Genomic DNA, 18,072 nt, shown 5'->3' with positions numbered 1-18,072 from the left:
CAGCCTAAGGCTGACATCTGGCAAGGAAAATTTCAGCCCAAACAGAGTTTGGCAAAGTTAAAAGCAACTGAAAGCAGGGTTGTCTCATGGGTAGTGTCAGACAGCTCTCTGTGTTACCAGCTCTGCCTGTAACAATGCAGCAATTATCCCTGGTTGGGAGAGAGACTAGCCGTCTTTGCCTTGCCTTCCCTGGGCATTTTTAGAGTTTGGATTGTTTGGTGCTTGGCTGTCGGTATGTCAAATGGTTTCATGGCCTATTTTCCTTTGCATTCCCGTCTGTCTCTTTTCACTTTGACTGACTTACTGATTATCAGTTCCCTTTTATTTTGTCTCTCCTAGGTTGCTGAATTGTTGTTCCAGTTGCTTAAGGAAATCTAACTGGGCTGGGAATTGATTAGTTGCCTGTGATTCTGTGTGTGTGTCTAAAGAAAGCACCAGTGTGTTTGTATGAACACGTCATTTCAGAGTTCTGAGATCTGTTTTCTAGCCTCCTTTACACCTCCACGTGGAATATCTGTCCAAGATTTCGTCACCAATGCAGCTGCACTAGATATCTCAGTTCTCTGATTAGCTTCTGTTATAGGAACTGAAGAGATGTGGATTCTTTATACAGAACTGTAAAGGGGCAACATCAACCTGAAATCTAGTCTTGTTCAGAAACAGAGTTTAAAGTAGTTCCAGGTTATGATACCTGCCCAAGTGGCTCTGTCACTCCTGGTAGTTTTATAATCATTCTTATTTCAGAGAAAATATTTCACTCTCCCTTGTTGCATTGTAAAAGACCCACATGAACAGGGGAAGTTAAATAATAGACTACACAAGGGAGGTAATGAAACTAGCTATGCACAGGCCTTTCAAATGCAGAAAATAAACTTGGGCAGAGAGGGACAATAATGTTTTTTCTCTAATCTGTACTATTTCTAGTCACCTGAAGTGTTACTTGTGAGGGTAGGAGATGAAAAAATGAAATGCAGATGGAACAGTGACTTAAGTTGATATATCCCTTTAAAAAACCACATTGACTTGAAAAATCAATTTCTGCCTGGCAATGTTGTACCTGCTAGAGTTACAAACATTGCCTAAGATGAGGAGAACTGAAAGATGTTAGCTAAAATATTTTTTTCTGTTTGTGTCTAAAGAAAATAAGTTTGCTGTTTGCATAGCTGGAGCCTTGCAACTCTGCAGATATCCATGGACCATGTTTGAGGATTGCAGATGGATGTGAATCTGCGGATATCCGGTTTATATCTGCAGACCATGTTTGTGGATTGCAGATCCGATGTGGATACAGTAAAAGCAGCGAAGAGTCCTGTGGCACCTTATAGACTAACAGACGTATTGGAGCATGAGCTTTCGTGGGTGAATACCCACTTCGTGGGATGTGGATACAGATTTGTATCCATGCAGGGCTCTGTGCATGGCAGTGCTTTGTTGTGTCTAGTAAGTTTCACTGATGCCAACTAATCAATCTGTCCTTGAAAAAGACCCTTTAGCAAGGAGGGAGCAGAAAACCTGTTATCACATCTTTTGAAAGAGAATTTGAAAAGGAAAGTCAGAGGACATGCTGTTTAAAAGGAGCTCTGTCAGAGACATGAATGACTTGAAATTGGTCTGTTTAGAAAAAATGAGTTACCTTTCACATTTTCTTATAGGACATGGGAGTCAATGTTTTTGAGGGGAGTCAAACATTGTAAGGGGGTTTATTTCTCAGTTTGTTTCAGTTCCTGTGCTTGTCTAATTAGCTGGTAGTGTTCCTTTGGTTGTTAGTTGCAAAACTCGCACACAATCCCCAACCTTAAAGAAGTCAGTTAGTTCTGCTTTTTCCTCTCTCAGGCCTCCAGCCCCGGGCTGTTTTGGTCTCTCTATCAACTTCACGGCTGAGCTTTCAGTGTGGTTGAGGAGTCAGGCTCTCGAGCTGTTTTCCCTGCCCCTAACCCCGGTTGTTGGCCTAACTGACTGAAGAGTGGCATGGGGGATGCCAAGGCTCCATTTAAACAGGTCACACTCCTCTTCTCCCTCCACTCTCCTGCTTGCACCGAGGAGCTTGGAGGCTCCACTTAGCAGGCTGGGTGACTCCTTTTTCCCCTCATTCCTCCTTTCTCTGTTGCCCTGTGGAAGCAGGTACTTGGTGGCTGTGTAGTAGTGAGGGAGGTAGGCTCTGAAACTGTGCCATTAGGGAGATGAATGGCTCTGTCCGCACTCATCACTTGGACCAAAGTTCCCTGCTTAGAAGGCCTGGCTGTGGAGCGAGACCCTCTGGCTAGGGAGAGGGTGAATTGCAGGGGTGGCTGTACAGCTGTGTGATTCCACCATGACTGTGCAGCGAATGCATAAATGAATGGACTCTGGATTTAGAGTGACCAGACAGCAAATGTGAAAAATCAGGACAGGGGTAGGGGGTAATAGGAGCCTATATAAGAGAGAGACCCAAAAATCTAGACTGTCCCTATAAAATCGGGACATCTGGTCACCCTATCTGGATTGCATTTGTATGATTGACTAATATTGTTGAGATTATGTGTATTTAGCCTGTATTTTTCCTTTGTTTTCTTTGTGAAGAATTTCTGGTTTCCATTGGTTTATTAAGTAGCTGGGTGGTCAGTGCATGAATCGCTTTTGCTCTGCTACACTTGTGGAGGAATTCAGAATGGTTTTGGTCACTTGACTGCATGGCATTCATGCAGTGGGTCTGCTCCGTTAAGCTTGTAGCTGGGCTGTCCTTGTGGGGTTCCCTGACTGTGTTTGTTTCTGCTTCTGTGCGATTTATCAGTAATTGACTTTGGTAGCTTATAAGAGATGTCCCTTGAGTGTGTATCATCTCCAGGAATGAGACTCTAACCAGGGCCGGCTCTAGCCATTTCGCTGCCCCAAGCACGGCGGCACGCCGCAGGGGGCGCTCTGCAGCTCCCCGGTCCCGCAGCTCTGGTGGATCTCCCCCAGGGAACCGCAGGACTGGCGGACCCTCCGTAGGGACGCCTGCGGGAGGTCCACCGGAGCCGCCTGCTGTCCTCCCGGCAACCGGCAGAGCGCCCCCCGCGGCATGCCGCCCCAAGCACGCGCTTGGCACGCTGGGGCCTGGAGCCGGCCCTGACTCTAACTCCTGTCTGTTGAATAGAGAGTGAGTGCTGCCATGCTGCTTCTGTGAAGGTCACGGTTAGAAAAGATCAGCTTCCTCCGGAGTGCTGGGTAATACAGTATTTTTCTGTTTTCTCTCAGGAGAGGCAGTTGGAGGCTGAAGATCTATCTCAGCCCTCCTGGTACTACACCAGTGATGTTCTAGTGGCTTCTCAATACTTCTGCCTTACTAAAAATGCTTCCTACCTAGCTTCTAAGGCTGGAACCCACAGGGGGAGATAGGAAAACGGCAGGTGCAATTTATTTACTCTCCTAAAAGTTCAGCAAAAATCTCTTGCAGGAGAAAATAAAGAACACTGTGAAACTGTGAGGAGAGATGAGAGAGGTGAGTGAGGAATGCCAGGAAGGCCTAATGTAAATGGATACGTGGGCAACTCGATGTCAATTCGGATAGATCATAGTGCGAGCTAATGCACACAGAAAGGATGAACTGGAATTACTCCGATACGTGGGTGGGTTCAGAATGACTTGTAACATCTCCGAGTAGGGGACGGGTCTCTGATTCACTGTGGGCAGCTCAGGGAAATAGTCTTCTCAGTGTGCTGTGACAGCCCTCACAAGTGGGAGTGAGGGAATAGAGAATAACGCCATTATATAAACCACCGGGGTGTGTGTGTGCGTCTGTGATCACCTCCTCTTGTTAAAGGCATTCCAGTAAGAGGAGAAGCTCACAGAAGGACAGTGAAAATTAATTAGACACACGGGAAGGGGCTCCCTTGTGAGGAGAAGTTAAAATGATTTGGTCTCTCTAGTTTGGAAGGGTGTGACTAAGGAGAGAGGTGACAGAGGTCTAGATATTGAGAAGACTGTACTCCTTGTTTCCCATCCTTCTCGTAGTAGAGCAAGAGAACACTTGAACTTAGTACACTCAAGAAAGGTAAAAGGAAATGGTTGTCAGCTGCATATAATCAGCAACTGGTGGAACTCACTGTTGCAGGAGATTATCGGAGCAAAGACTCTATTTCGTTTTTGAAGATTATATTTATATGAAGAATGGCATATGCAGTTACTCAAAGGGCTCTTTCCTCCAGCCTCAAGGCGTACGCTGGGGTCAGGGAATTTCCCCGTTCTTTTCCCATGAGGTAGTGTTGCTCAGTGAGGTGCACTGTAGGGGTTTTCGGCCGTTATCTCAAACATACAATACTGGATGCTATTGGAGACAGACCGTTGGTCTGTCCTGATATACCATCTCCTCTGGGTTTAAACTCCTAAATGTAACTGTCATGAGGCTGAAAGCTTGGGAGGGGGCTGTGCTCTGCCCTGCCCTGTTCCTGACTCACTGTGTGACCTTGAGCAAGGCACCGCATCTCTGACAAGCTAGTTGTAAAGTTGGGTAACTCAGTGATAAAATGTTTGATAAATTGAGGCTGCATCTGAAGGATCTTTGCTGGACATTTATAACCTTCCCCTGCCCCTCTTTTGTTTGTTCGAGCCAGTCCCAAATTGCCTTGGCTAGTCTCTGCATTGACGGGGAAACAACTTGGAATAAACAAACGTATTTTACTAATGAAAAATGCTATTTACAATATTAGTGGCTTCTCTACAGGGGCTTAGTCTGGACATTTCCTTCAACTGGGAGTTCAGATGAACATAAGAATGGCCAGACTGGGCCAGGCCAAAGGTCCATCTAGCCCAGGATCCTATCTTCCAACAGCAGCCAGAGCCAGGTGCTTCAGAGGGAATGAACAGAACGGGGCCATTATCGAGTGATCCATCCCCTGTTGTGCAGTCCCAGTTTCTAGCAGTCAGAGGTTTAGAGACACCCAGTGCATGGGGTTGCATCCCTGACTATCTTGGCTAATAGCCATTGATGGACCTGTTCTCTAGGAACTTATCTAATTCTTTTCTGAACCCAGTTATACTTTTGGTCTTCACAACATCCCCTAGCAAGGAGTTCCACGTGTTGACTGTGCGTTGTGTGGAGAAGTACTTCCTTGTATTTGTTTTACGCCTGTTGCCTATTAATTTCATTGAGTAACCTCTGGTTCTTGTGTTATGTGACAAGGTAACTAACACTTCCTTATTCACTTGCTCCACACCATTCATGATTTTATAGAACTCTATCATATCCCCCCTCAGTCCTCTCTTTTCCAAACCTAACAGTCCCAATCTTTTTAATTTGTCCTCATATGGAAGCTGTTCCATACGCCTAATCATTTTTGTTGTCCTTCTCTGTACCTTTTCCATTTCTAGTATATCTTTCTTGAGAGGGGGCTGCCAGAACTGCAAGCAGTATTCAAGGTGTTGGTGTACCAGTGATTTACACAGTGGCATTATGATATTTTCTGTTTTATGATCTATCCGTTTCCTAATGGTTTCTAACATTCTGGTCGCTTTTTGGACTGCCGCTGCACATTGAGGGAATGTTTTCAGAGAACTCTCCTCAATGACTCCAAGATCTCTTTCTTGAGTAGTAACAGCTAATTTAGACCCCATCATTTTGTATATATAGTTGGGATTATGTTTTTCAAAGTGAACTGCTTTGCACTTTTCATCATTGAATTTCATCTGCAATTTTGTTGTCCAGTCACCCAGGTTTGTGAGATCCCTTTGTAACTCTTCACAGTCTGTGTTAGACTTAACTAACTGGAGTAATTTTGTATCATTTGCAAACTTGGCCCCCCTCATGGTTTACCCCTTTTTCCAGATCACTTATGAATATGTTGAACAGCGCTGGTCTCAGTACAGATCTTTGGGGGACACCACTATTTACCTCTTTGTCTTGTGAAAACTGACTATTTATTCCTGCCCTTAGTTTTCTATCTTTTAACCAGTTACCAGTCCATGAAAGGATCTTCCCTCTTATCCCATGACTCCTTACTTTGCTTTAGTGAGGGACCTTGGCAAAGGTTTTCTGAAAGTCGAAGTACACTAAATCCACTAGATCCCCCTTGTCCACATTTTTGTTTGACACCTGTCAAAGAATTCTAGGAGATTGGTGAGGCATGATTTCCTTTTACAAAAACCATGTTGACTCTTCCCCAACATATTGTGTTTATCTGTGTCTGATAATTCTGTTCTTTACTATAGGTTCAGCCAATTTGCCTGGTACGGAAGTCAGGCTTGCCGGCCTGTAATTGCCAGGATCACCTCTGGAGCCTTTTTAAAAAATTGGCGTTCTGCTAGCTATCCTCCGGTCATCTGGTACAGATGATTTGTTTGCTCCTTGGATTCCAAGCTTTCAGCAGTCTGAACTTGGAAGGATTGAGCTCCAGTCCTGGCAGTTTGTGATAGATGGGTCCTTAACATATCAGGCCTTCCCTGGTGCTTCACTGAAGCATTAATTGGCATAGTCACAAGTCTCAGACCATGGTAACGTTCAGCCCCTGCTGCATAGTGCCAGGTGTTGGTAATGGAAGGGTTGTGTGATGCATACCAAGCTATCAGAATTGGTAATAAAAGGTAATATTGAACGTGTAGCTGAGCCAGAAGGGGCTCATCTCACCGAGGGCAAAGTCAGAAAGACTATCAATTCCTTGGGAGGCTGAGCAGACGGAGGGGAACCAGAGCCCAGTGGTTGAAATGCAATGAATGGCTGCTGTTGCATTGTGGGTGGGGACAGTGGGAAGAAACCTCCAGGGGAAGCTGTGGAAACTTTGCTGACTAGCCAATAGGCTTTTTTTTTTTAACCAGAGACCAAACTTTCCTTTCTTCTCTTGCTTAACAGTCGGTGAATCCCTACATTGTGAAACTCTCTATTGTAGATGACGAGGCCACGCTCAACGTGAGTAACCAGCTCCTTGGAACCTTCTCCTGGGCTCTGTCCTTGTGTGTCTTGACCTAGCCAGGAGGGGATTGTGCTACAGCAGAGAGCATTAGCATAACTGGCCTCCCTGCTAGCGGCACCTTTGAGACTTAGAATCATAGACGATTAGGGTTGGAAGAGACCTCAGGTCGTCTAGTCCAACCCTCTGCTCAAACCAACCCCAACTAAATCAACTTCTAGGAGTGGAGGAGAGAGACAGATTCTTGATCAAATAACAATTCAGTGTTTAGTTGGAATAAGGACCTAGACGGGTAGAAAGAAACATGCTAAAATCGGCCATCTCTGTGTCCTCGGGGTTTGCTGCACAGAGTGGCCCTTGCAGTCATAGGCACTTTCTCGCTGTAATAGAATCAGCTGTGCAGAGTGTAGACTACTGCCTGGTGCAGGACAAACATATCATTTGTGTCCCCTCCATCCCATGTCAACTTAGCTTACTGTCTGCCAGCACGGGCATGCGACTGAAATGAGAACCCCTAGTTCTTCTGTATTGACACTTTTCCTTAATGTTGCCGAGAGGATATCAGATATTAAAGTTTCCTTCTAAATCATGTGCAGGGAGGGATTTGTTGTCTAGGGGTAAGAGCAGGTGACTGGGAGCCAGGACTTATTCTGTTGGACACTGACTCACTCTGTCATTTGACCTAGCTCTGCCTTAGTTTCCCTGGCTGTAAAATGAAGATAATACATAACTCTCAGAGCTACCTTGAGATTCATTTAGATTTTGAGATCTACTGATGAAGGGGTTTCTCAGTGTTAGTGGCTGTGTAATTTAAGATGATTTTGAGCTCCTGTTTCTTGTGTCCCATACAGACTCAGAATTGTCCCAGATTCATGTAATTTTAACGGATGATGTTTTGTCCTTCTGGTTATGTGGTTGATTTGGAAGCTTTTTAAAGTATCTTGAGTTTAAATATCAAATTCAGGCTGCATTTGCAGGTGTGGAAGGTCTGGTACATTGGTTTGTGAGGTTTGTCCCGCCACCTGTTACTGTAACCTTCATGATGTCTGGAATATTGGAATTAGGAAATTTTAAGCTAAAGAAGAAACCCCAGGCTCATCTGGACTTTCCTGTTTCTGTGCCAGGTTTTTGTCTGCTCATAAGACTGAACTGCCATGACTGTATCACATCAGCCTATATGGTGGTCGACGGATTTTAAGCTGGCTCTGTTGGATTTTTAAAGCCTGCCTGTAGCTGAGGCTTTCACTGTGAGCTGGGGCTTAGCATCTATCTTTGCTCTGACACCAGCTGGCTTTCCAGGCTCTCTCCACTGGGCTGAGGTTGGGGGATGAGAGAGCTTTCACGCTGCCAGCTCCTTGGGGTAGATCTCTCTCCCCTGGACTATCTGTTTAACTTTCCCAGACCTGGTTAGTGTTAATCCATGCTGACCCCTGGCTAGGGCCCTGGCGTTTTAAATTGTGCCACACTCTTTGACTCCATATTTAGCAGGCTAAATTGTGTGTCGCACCCTGGGATGTGGGTGGGGGAGGAGCTTCACACAGTCAATATCACTGATTTTCTGTGGTGTGGGATTGCAGTGTAAAGCCGTTCTGTATTCTTGCAGGGAATGGGACTTGTCATCGCCCAGGCATTATCGGAGTACAACAGGTAAATCTGCCTTCGAAACAGTTCATTGGTTTTCGACCCGATGGGGAGTTGCTGTCCCCTTCCACCAGCGTTTTCTGTTATGGCGACTGCTCATGGCGTGGGGCTCCTGGTGCGGGTGGAGATGCTGGAATTGCCTTGTGCTTTGAAGCCCTCAACCCTCTGAGGCTGTTACTGCTGTCGTTGCCAGCAGGAATCTGGCAGATGCACTTCAAGAGAGGCCTGGCCTCAGGGAAAACCAGACAGCTCTTTGGTGTATGTTTCTACCATCATCTTTGTGAGTTGTCTGTAAAATCTCACATTGTGATGTGAAAATGAATGATTCATTGAGTGCCGCTGTGCCAGAAAAATCATTGACAGCCCATCGGAAACAAACAAATCTATCTGGGAGTGCAGGAATTGCCAGACTGGATCGGATCAGGTCCATCTAAACCAGTACCTGGTCTCAGGCTGGGGCCAGGACCAGCTGCCTCAGAAGAAGCTGCAAGAAATCCATCAGTAGGAAGTGATAGGATAATCTGCCCCGGGGCAGTATTCTCTTAACCCCCGTTAAACAGATGTTGATAATTTACTGTGCTGGAGCACTGGTAGCATGCTCCGCTACTCTCCTGCCTGCCCTGGAGATGGCCTGTTGCTCGTCTCTGTAGCAGACCAAAGCTGTGCCCAGCTGCAGGAGAGTTAAGTAGACAGGGTCAGGTTAAAAGGAATGGCCGGTATTCAACGCCTCTATCAAAGTGACCGGACGCTCAGAAGGACTGAGCGCTTGCAGCTCCCATTGTAGTCATCGGAAGTTGTGAGCTTTGAAAGTTAGACCACTCAGATTAAATGCTTCTCTGTGTGCCCCAGGGCTGGAAACCGCCAGTCCAGGTAATGAAAACTGATTTCCAGAGTTGTCCACTCCCATGATTTGATTTTGGATCTTGGGATATTTGGTGTTTTTCTTAAAGCCCCAGCTGCTGGAATTGGGAGAGCACATGAGAATCTTGGCTTTTGTTACCAAACCTCCCCCGCCCCCCCAAACAAAACAAAAAAACCTCACAAGAAAACCAGTTTTCTAGCCCTTGTGGTTGTGGAGAAAATTGGAAAAGCTTTAGTGAGTAGACCCTGAGGGCCAAGAAAATAGCCCCAGATGCTTGTTTGTAAAATCTCTCATGTTTTTTGAACCCTTTGGGGTTAGTGATTCTGGATTTCCTTACCAAATAACACCCTCGATATAAGAAACACTGTCAGTTTGTATCATCTGCTTTGCTTTTCAGCATGTAGGTGCTTTACTTTTTGTATTTCATTCATCTGGACAGTGAAGTGTGTATGGTCACTTTTGCGTTCGTTTATTAGATAGTTTCACTTTCAGGTTTTCTCATACAGCAGCCCAGTGCTTTGGTTTTTGTGTTGCAAATGCTGCTGAAAACCTCCTTCTATGGCAACACCCACAAGAAGTCAGTCAATAGGTCCCTTAGTATGGTTATTAGATTTATATTGATACATAGTGAAGCAAAGAATAAAAAATATCCCTCTACTGTGATGCCCCCACTCCTTCCTGAAGAGCTGCGCAATCTCTGTTCTCTGTAGCCTGCTTTTCCTCCTCCAAAGCGGTCGGTTTGTTGCCCTCGCTTGCCACATTGTAAGTAATTGTAAGCTCAGATGGTCTCTGGGGTTTGTGAAATAGTAAATTAAAATATCGAAGTCCGAACAAATGACTGAAAACATTTTTCTTTTATGAGTTAGGGTTTTAATGAGCCTTATTTCCCGGCAGTTCAGTGGTTCAGCTATTTGGGAGCATGCCTTTAAGATTTCCCTCGCTCCCCTCCTCATCTCACTCCAGGTCTTGGCTGAGCAGCAGCGTGGCCTTTGCCTCAGAACACAATGCTCCCCTTTCCTGTTAGCCCCCCAGACTGTGCCCTATTACAGAAGTGGGGGGGGGGGGGGACAGTAATACCTTTTATTGGACCGGCTTCTGTGGGGAGAGAGACAAGCTTTCCAGCTTCACTGAGCTGCTTTCTCACTCACCACATGCATCTGAAGAAGTGGGTATTCACCCACGAAAGCTCATGCTCCAAAAAGTCTGTTAGTCTATAAGGTGCCACAGGATTCTTTGCTGCTTTTACAGATCCAGACTAACACGGCTACCCCTCTGATACCTCACTCACCGTGTATCTCTAATATCCTGGGACCAACCTGGCTACCCCACCACTGCATACCTTAATCCAGGAGTCGGCAATCGTTCAGAAGTGCTGGGCCGAGTCTTCATTTATTCACTCTGATTTCGCGTGCAGTAATACATTTGAACGTTTTTAGAAGGTCTCTTCCTATAAGTCTATAATATATAACTAAACTATTGTTGTATGTAAAGTAAATAAGGTTTTTAAAATGTTTCAGAAGCTTCATTTAAAATTTAAATTAAAATTCAGAGCCCCCCAGACTGGTGGCCAGGACCTGGGCAGTGTGAGTGTCACTGAAAATCAGCTTGTGTGTCATAGGTTTCCTTCCCCTGCCTTAACCCGTGGGCTGTCTGGAGCAGAGATTTGAACTCCCTTTGCAGCTCTCTTCACAAGCTCCTTGAAAAGTAAACATGAACGTTGTCGCTTTCCAGCTCTTATCCTGACCTGATGTGTCTGTTATATAGGGATTTGGATAACATAACCCTGTTTCCGTGTGTAACACCCCACTTTCTGTTGCTGTTTCCCTGGTTGTTCAGGCAGTACAAAGATAAGGAAGAGGAGCACCAGAGTGGCTTTTTCTCAGCCTTAACCAATATGGTGAGTGAGGAAAGAGCATTTTTTCAGTATTTAAAAGATAAATAAAGTATATGGGACTATGTGAGACCTTGATCCAAAATCCACTGAATTCAGCAGGAGTTTTTCCATTGACTTCAGAGAGCTTTGGATGAGGCTCTGAAGAGGGGAGGGTGAGGGGCGCGAATGCCACCACAGATCACATTGCTGGGCTTTGCAAGGAGCTCAGTATTTTTTGGTTGAGAATCGGAAATATTTTCTTCTCCGTCTTCATTTTGAAAAGCTGCACATGACTTATTTTAAAACAGCCTTCGTCATAAAAAAGATAAATCGCTGCTCTTCTGTAGGAGCTGCTGGACCTAGAGCAGTGTTGCTGGCACAATGTGGTGGGAAATGCACTGCCATAAACCTACAGGGTTTTGTCTGTGGCTGTATGGGGAGCCCATTGAGAGATCCAGCTCTGGGAATCAGTCATCATCTTTTTTGTCATTTGAGCAGGGGTTAGCTGTCGCTACGAGACATGTCCTGGGGGAGGCTTCTTCCAAGAGCAGCTCATGGCCACCTGGAAAAGGAAGCTGTGGGACTTGCCTTGTCCTGCTCCTCAGCTGCAAGCCAGCCAGGGCCTTTCAGCTTTCAGGTCCTGTCCAGGCCTGCTCTTGCTAGCTGCAAGCAATGACAACAGCTTTTCCTAACGCTGTGCAATACTGTTTCCTTCCACAGGTGGGCAGCATGTTCATAGCCGATGCTGATGAGAAAATCTCTGTCCAGTAAGTGCACAGATATTATCGCACAGTGAACGGCAATCTACCTTGCTGGTTCTGAATTGCAAACTGTCACCTGCTGCTGTTCCGTTATGGGGCCATTTTAATGCAGAAAAACAAGCAGAAGCAACGTCTGCTCTGGCCTGGCAACCAAAATGATACCTTGCAACTGCAAACAATGGGCGAGGCTGGGACTAGAATGAAGCATCTGGGGTTGTAGGAGGCTGGCTGTGTCTGGGGAGCATTCTGTAACGCTGTCCATGAGTGTTGGATGTAGGGAGTGGGAGGGGAATTACTGTTCATGGAGCACCACTCTTGTGTTTGGTGTTGGAGATCATAGTGGTGGACACAGCTTCCTGCCTCAAGGAGGAGTTTTCCTTTCAAATCAGGAAGGAAAAAGCTGCTCCTCCATCCACAGCCCAACATAAATAGGGGATGGTGGAGGCAGCTGGATGCTCTGTTCTCTCAAATGCAGGGACTTGAAGGAGGGAAGCAATGCTTGAGAGTGAGGAACAAGGTGAGTCCTTCGGTGGAAGGTTGAGGGGGTTCAAGACCATGGTCTTCAGAAGTGACTAGTAATTGAGGGTGCCCAGCTCAATACACCTTAAATAACGAGTGCTTGGCTCTCAGAGGGTGGGCGTGTGCCACTTCTGAAACTCAGGCCCCTTGAAGGTGTTTCTGGCTGGGCTCACTGAATCATGAGTCACACCTTTGCTCTGCTGTCTATCGCTGGAGTGCAGCCCTTACCATAACTCTGCTTTTCTGCTGCTCTTGTAGAACGAACGAGGCAATTCTTCTGGCCCTCTATGAAGCCGTTCACTTAAACCGGAACTTCATCACCGTATTGGCACAGGTGGGACCCAATTCAGTGAGTTTCCTTTGAGTTGGGGGGAAGCTTAACAACAAAAGCGCTTCAACAGCCAATCCAGGGCAGGGCTGGAGAAGACCAGTTAGATCAGTCAGTCCATCTTTTCCTTCCCTGAGTCATTTGGGGTTTCGTTATAGTTCCTAGCCAGATAGGACCAGAAGCAGGCTAGGGCCTGGATTCAGGGTGACTTAGGATATGCAGTGCCTCTTATTTTCCACCCCACCACAGAAAAGAATTAAAAAGGTTTTTGGGAGTAGTTTTCTGGGGGATGCCTCGTGTCAGACTGACCCATTTTTGTGTCTGGGGAGGGCTGGATGTGACTCCCTTTAAACCCTGGTAATGCTGCCCTGTGATTGGCTGGAGGGTCTGATCAGAAAGCACCGTGGAGGGTGGGCTGTTCCCTGCTAGCCTGGAAGTTAGGAATCTAATCTCTGATCCCCTGTGCGGCACCACATTTCAGCAGTTTGTTTTAGAGAGTAAACAGTTACTGGAAGAGTCATGTTTCAAACACTAGTTTCTGTACAAACCTGCGTGAATAATGTGATGAAGTTGACCTTCTTTGTAGGTAAATTGTCCTGTCTTGAGAACTAACAGTATCAGTCTGTGAAATGGGACAGTAAAAGCCGGATTTGTGTCTGAGGAGCAGTGGATGCATCCGTAGATTTGATCAGAAAGCTCAGGCGGATTCTCTGAATGCCCCGTGGGTTTGCACACACAGCAGACATGGTGGGGGCAGACAGTAATGAGTCTGGTTGTGCCGCCAGCCTGTGGTTGCAGGCAACCTTAGACAGGCTCAGGCACACACGGGGATGTACCAGTCTGATGAAGCCATTGGGTGGATTGTCAATAACCCTTGTCCGAAGTAGGACATAACTTGCCTTAAAGCTCCCCAAAAACAACAGAAGAAACTTCTGGCTCAAATCGCATTCTCTACCTGCCCCAGTATTGCAGGAATCTCCAACCACTAGTACCTGGGGATGGCTGAACTTAGATCCACATTGTCTTTGTAGCGCCTCGTACTCTGCTCGTACTAATCTCTTGCTGCTAGGTGGCGCTGTATACCTTGGCTGACAGCTGAATTATTTTTTGGGGGGGAAAAATATCCCTTGGTTTTATTCCATGGGAGAAAACCTATTTTCAGTGGAAAATGTATTTTAAAGCTATATTTCCTAGATTGGACTTTGAGTGGTAGTAAGTGCCCATGCTTCCCAGAAAATGTGTGGGTTTACATCCCTCTAGTCATTCTCCAGCACGGTCCCTAACTTTCAAATCCATTGTATACCGCACATTGTTTTAAGCATTGTGAGATGCATCTGCATATAAGACATGATATGAAACAGTCTTGTTACATCACAGCCGGATTAGAACAGAATAGGTTCTAGAATCTCCCCAGTTCTACCAGATGACTGGAATAAACAGACGCCTGTCGCGAATCAGGTTCAAGCAGTCATTAGGCCTGGAGCAGTTAGTGAAGATGAGCTGGGGAGAAAAGGCATTTGAGGGAAGCAGAACAGATCGATGGTGGTGTTTCTGTAGTCCTAGGTTCTGTTGAACCCTCGTGCTTTTCAGCAGGGCAGGAGCATAGTCAATTGCCATTGTCTTAAAATGTGAACCCACCAAACAAATGACAATCCCATTTTAAAAGGGCAGAGGAGGATTGGAAGGGCAGGTATTAAATATTCCAGGGTCATTCTGAAAACACCTGGGGGGGGGGGAGGAGGAGTGACCAGAAACTCTAAGAGAAGTGGGTGGATTTGTGTCTTTTCCCCATCACCGTGGTATATGGGTGCCTTACAATCCTCTTACCCCCTGTGAGGTAGGGCAGTGCTCCTATCTCCACTGCACACACAGTTGCAGGGATTAAGGCCAGCAGGGATGACCAGGTCGTCTGGTCTTCGTGTGTCCCAGCTTGGGGAATTATTGCAGAGAGGCTAAGTGACTTGCCCATGGTCGCACAGGCAGGTTGTGGTGGAGCAGAGATTTGAACCCACATCTCCCAACTCTGAGGCTAGTGCCCAAACCACTGGGCTGTCTATCCCCCCATGCTGCTCAGGGTGGTGGTTGAAAGCCTGCTGCCTTGAGCTCTGGTGTCTGCCGACACATCTGCAGCCTGTATCATCTGGGGTAATACACCTTGTGGGTGTTGCTGTACATTACGTGAGTGTATAAAATGTGTGTGTTTGAGATCATGTGTTTTTGCTTCAGAGCCATCCAGAAATGGGATTGGTGACCGTGCCGATAAGCCCAATTCCAACAACGCCAGTCACTCCACTCGGGACCACTCCGCCTTCTTCAGACGGTGAGATGTTTAAGCCTCTTTTGGGGGTTAGCATTTAAAATGAGCCATAAAATAAATGGCAAAGCAGTTTTTCAAGGTGGAGGCTAAGCCATTCTGTCTGGAGAGAGATTTTCTGTGGTCTTTTTGGGAGGCCTGGTTGTTAAGCAGAGCCAGATGACACGTTAGATGGCTTTTTATTTCTGCTACTTATAAGAAGAATCACACAGACTCTCTGCTCTTGTGTACGCTGCCCAGAGGAACTGCTGGCATCTTTCCCAAAGCCATAGCTAAAGCCACATCTTGCTAGGAGAGGACTGACACAGCCCTCCTGTCCCAGTGTGTCTCCACATGGATGGAGCCACCCAATTAATGTTTTTTTAAGAGCTTAGTTTATGGACATGTCTGATTTTTAGGAGGTTTCGGCGGAGCTCATCTCCCAGGCAGTTAGTCACAGTGGGTGCCTACTTGTCATTAATGAACTTGTTTCCAGCTGGAAATTAACCTAGGATTTGAATCCAAGCTGTTTGAGAAGCAAGAGCTATTTCTTTTTTGCCTCTGCCCATTCTTCAGCTTGGCTTTTTAAATGATGGCTTAAACTGAGATCTGGGAGCCTGGTTGTTCTAAACAAGATACTTTAATGTGTGCATTAATGCATATGAGAGCTGTATAGACCAGCTCTTTATTTGAGGTTGTGTAGACTTAACTCACTCTGAGAAATCCAGCAGCATTACACCATCAGTGACTGAAGAAAGCGGTTAACAGAAGAATGGAGTCTGTTTGAACAAAGCGCAGTTTGGCAATGTCTTGAAGCGAGAGCAGCGTGGGTTACCCTCTTGTATCTGCTGTTCAGGTCATTTAATATCTTGGCTAAAGACTATTCTTCTCCAAAAGGATGAATTCTGCTTGGTTACCATGGATATCAAAAGCTTCAGTTGAAAAAAAAGCTGTCTCGAACCTCCCAGTGTTCGTGTTTTGTGTGATGCAGTGGGCCAGGTGCTTCGTATGCTTCCTTTCAGACTGTTCGTTGCTAATGTATCCACCTACGCACTTCGTTACACAACCGACAGGATTGTGCTTACCTACAACTAGCTTTTTTTTTCTTCTCCATTTAGTGAAAGAAGTCAGCCCACTTTGAACAGCCGCTGCGCTCAGCCCTCACTGCCAGCTCCCTACTGCTCAGAGGGTTATTAAGCTTAAGAAAAAGGAGCTGATCTTAACTTGCAGGGATCATGTTGAGAGGCATTTTTCATTTACATTCCCTGTCGTCTTATCTCTGATCCAGCCTCTCTGCGATGCCAAGGGCTGAGCCTGGGTTTGGTGCTGCTCCCCAGCAGTGCTGTTACTTTCAAGCTATGTCAGGATTCCTCTCATTTTGCAGGATTTGCAATTCAGCTGTAAAATTTGCTCTTGGCTTAGAGTTAGCACAGGCATTTCAGCTTTAGAATGGACGGCTTTTTTTCTTGCTTTCTGGTGCATTAAAAAAAAAAAAAAAAAAAGACCAGGCTGTTTTCAAGATACAGAGCATGGAAAAATCCATGTATGGGTTCCGGACGCTCTTCTGTGCAACTTGGGTTTAAAAACAGGCTCGTGTTCCAAATTGAAATTCCTCCAGCTGTTAGCCTGTAACATTAATTAAGCCCTTTAAAATGTCAAAATAAAACCTATACCTTCATAAAAAAGCTACAGCTGTAGGGTTACCTGGGTTCAGCAGTGATGGGTTCTGCAGAGTGATTTTTTTTCATAAGACTGTTTCTGTTTGCTGTGAACTGTGCATCCGTAAAATACAAATCTAAGGTGCCTGTCACCATGGTATCTAAATGCTGATTTGCTTACTGTTTAATATTCATCAACAGCATACATCATAGTGGCTCTGGTAGGAGCCATTCTGTTGCCGACCTTGGCTAAATCTTCATGAGCAATTCATAATGTTGGGGGTAAGAAAGTTTCCAGTTCCATACTAGAGGGTGCACGGACTTTGCTGTTTGAGAGTCACGTTAGCAACACGTCAGGAGCCTCTGCATTAAATGGAACCTCTGACAGACCCTGGAGAAGTGCAGCCCCCAGAAACTGAAGGCCCCATCCTGCACTACTCCAGTTTGATTCAAACTGCCAGGCCCCGTTGGCTGCTTGGCCCCGTCATCTCTGCGAACTGCAGCTTTGTGCTAGAGATGAGTACAGACTTCCATGAGCTGCATGTAACCCCCACTCCTGTTTGGCCCCTCTGCATGTCAGTGCCTGGTTTGATCCCCTTGTTTCCTGCCTTGCACATTCACATAGACTGGAATGTCAGATTGCTTTTAAAAATGAAAACATCAGAAGGGATCTGACTTTGAGCCGCAGAGCCAGAAATCGGAACTGGGGCTGGAACTTTCTCGTGACTTCAGTGCCCTGCTGCTGGGCGTGGAACACTAGTCTGCTAAGGACTGCGTGCTGCAGTGCTAGGGGCAGCCGCTGTTCGGGACTTAGAGCAGAGGCCCTGGACTCTAGGCGCCTGGGTTCTATTTCTGGATAGGTCTCTTCCCCCTTCCGTGCCTGTTTGCTCCTCCGAGCTCTATGTGGGTGGTGGAGTTTGACAGGGAGAGGCGGTCTGTGTGTGTGTTTAGATTTATTGATATAAAGGTTCCTGTCCCAGCCTCCAAGTGCATTTTATATAAATTAAAAATACAGTCACCTACAGGATCAAACCAGCAGCCTCTTCTCACCCCAAATCCTCGTGCAAGCTCCAGCTACTTTTCTCTCCCTTAAAGGCCAGGCCAATAGATAGGCTGTGTGCTTGCTCTGCAGGCAGATGGAAAAGAGGGAGTGGATTCCAGAGGCGGGTGCCCCTTGGAGCTGCTAGCAGCTCCTTCTCCCATCCAAAAGTGGGTCCAGCTCATGCCTCTAATGAGACCAAGTCTGTGGCCTTATGGCCTGAAAAAAGGGGTCCCGC

At 46.2% G+C, this 18,072-nt stretch overlaps 1 protein-coding gene across 2 annotated transcripts in view; it reads left to right on the top strand.

The window, feature by feature from the left end:
- The window catches only part of ARMH3 (armadillo like helical domain containing 3), a 184,617-nt gene that overhangs the window by 31,961 nt on the left and 134,584 nt on the right, over window positions 1–18,072 (top strand). For both annotated transcript variants that reach the window (XM_050958044.1, XM_050958043.1), the window contains exons 9-14: window positions 6,803–6,859; window positions 8,464–8,507; window positions 11,200–11,260; window positions 11,957–12,003; window positions 12,775–12,850; window positions 15,071–15,164. In XM_050958044.1, the coding sequence (XP_050814001.1) occupies window positions 6,803–6,859; window positions 8,464–8,507; window positions 11,200–11,260; window positions 11,957–12,003; window positions 12,775–12,850; window positions 15,071–15,164 (379 nt within the window). The remainder of the gene's footprint in view (window positions 1–6,802; window positions 6,860–8,463; window positions 8,508–11,199; window positions 11,261–11,956; window positions 12,004–12,774; window positions 12,851–15,070; window positions 15,165–18,072) is intronic.

Source organism: Gopherus flavomarginatus, chromosome 6, assembly GCF_025201925.1.
Source record: "Gopherus flavomarginatus isolate rGopFla2 chromosome 6, rGopFla2.mat.asm, whole genome shotgun sequence".
Classification (NCBI taxonomy): Eukaryota; Metazoa; Chordata; order Testudines; family Testudinidae; genus Gopherus; species Gopherus flavomarginatus.
The sequence above is the reverse complement of the archived record's forward strand: the minus strand, read 5'-3'. Positions and strand labels throughout refer to the sequence as shown.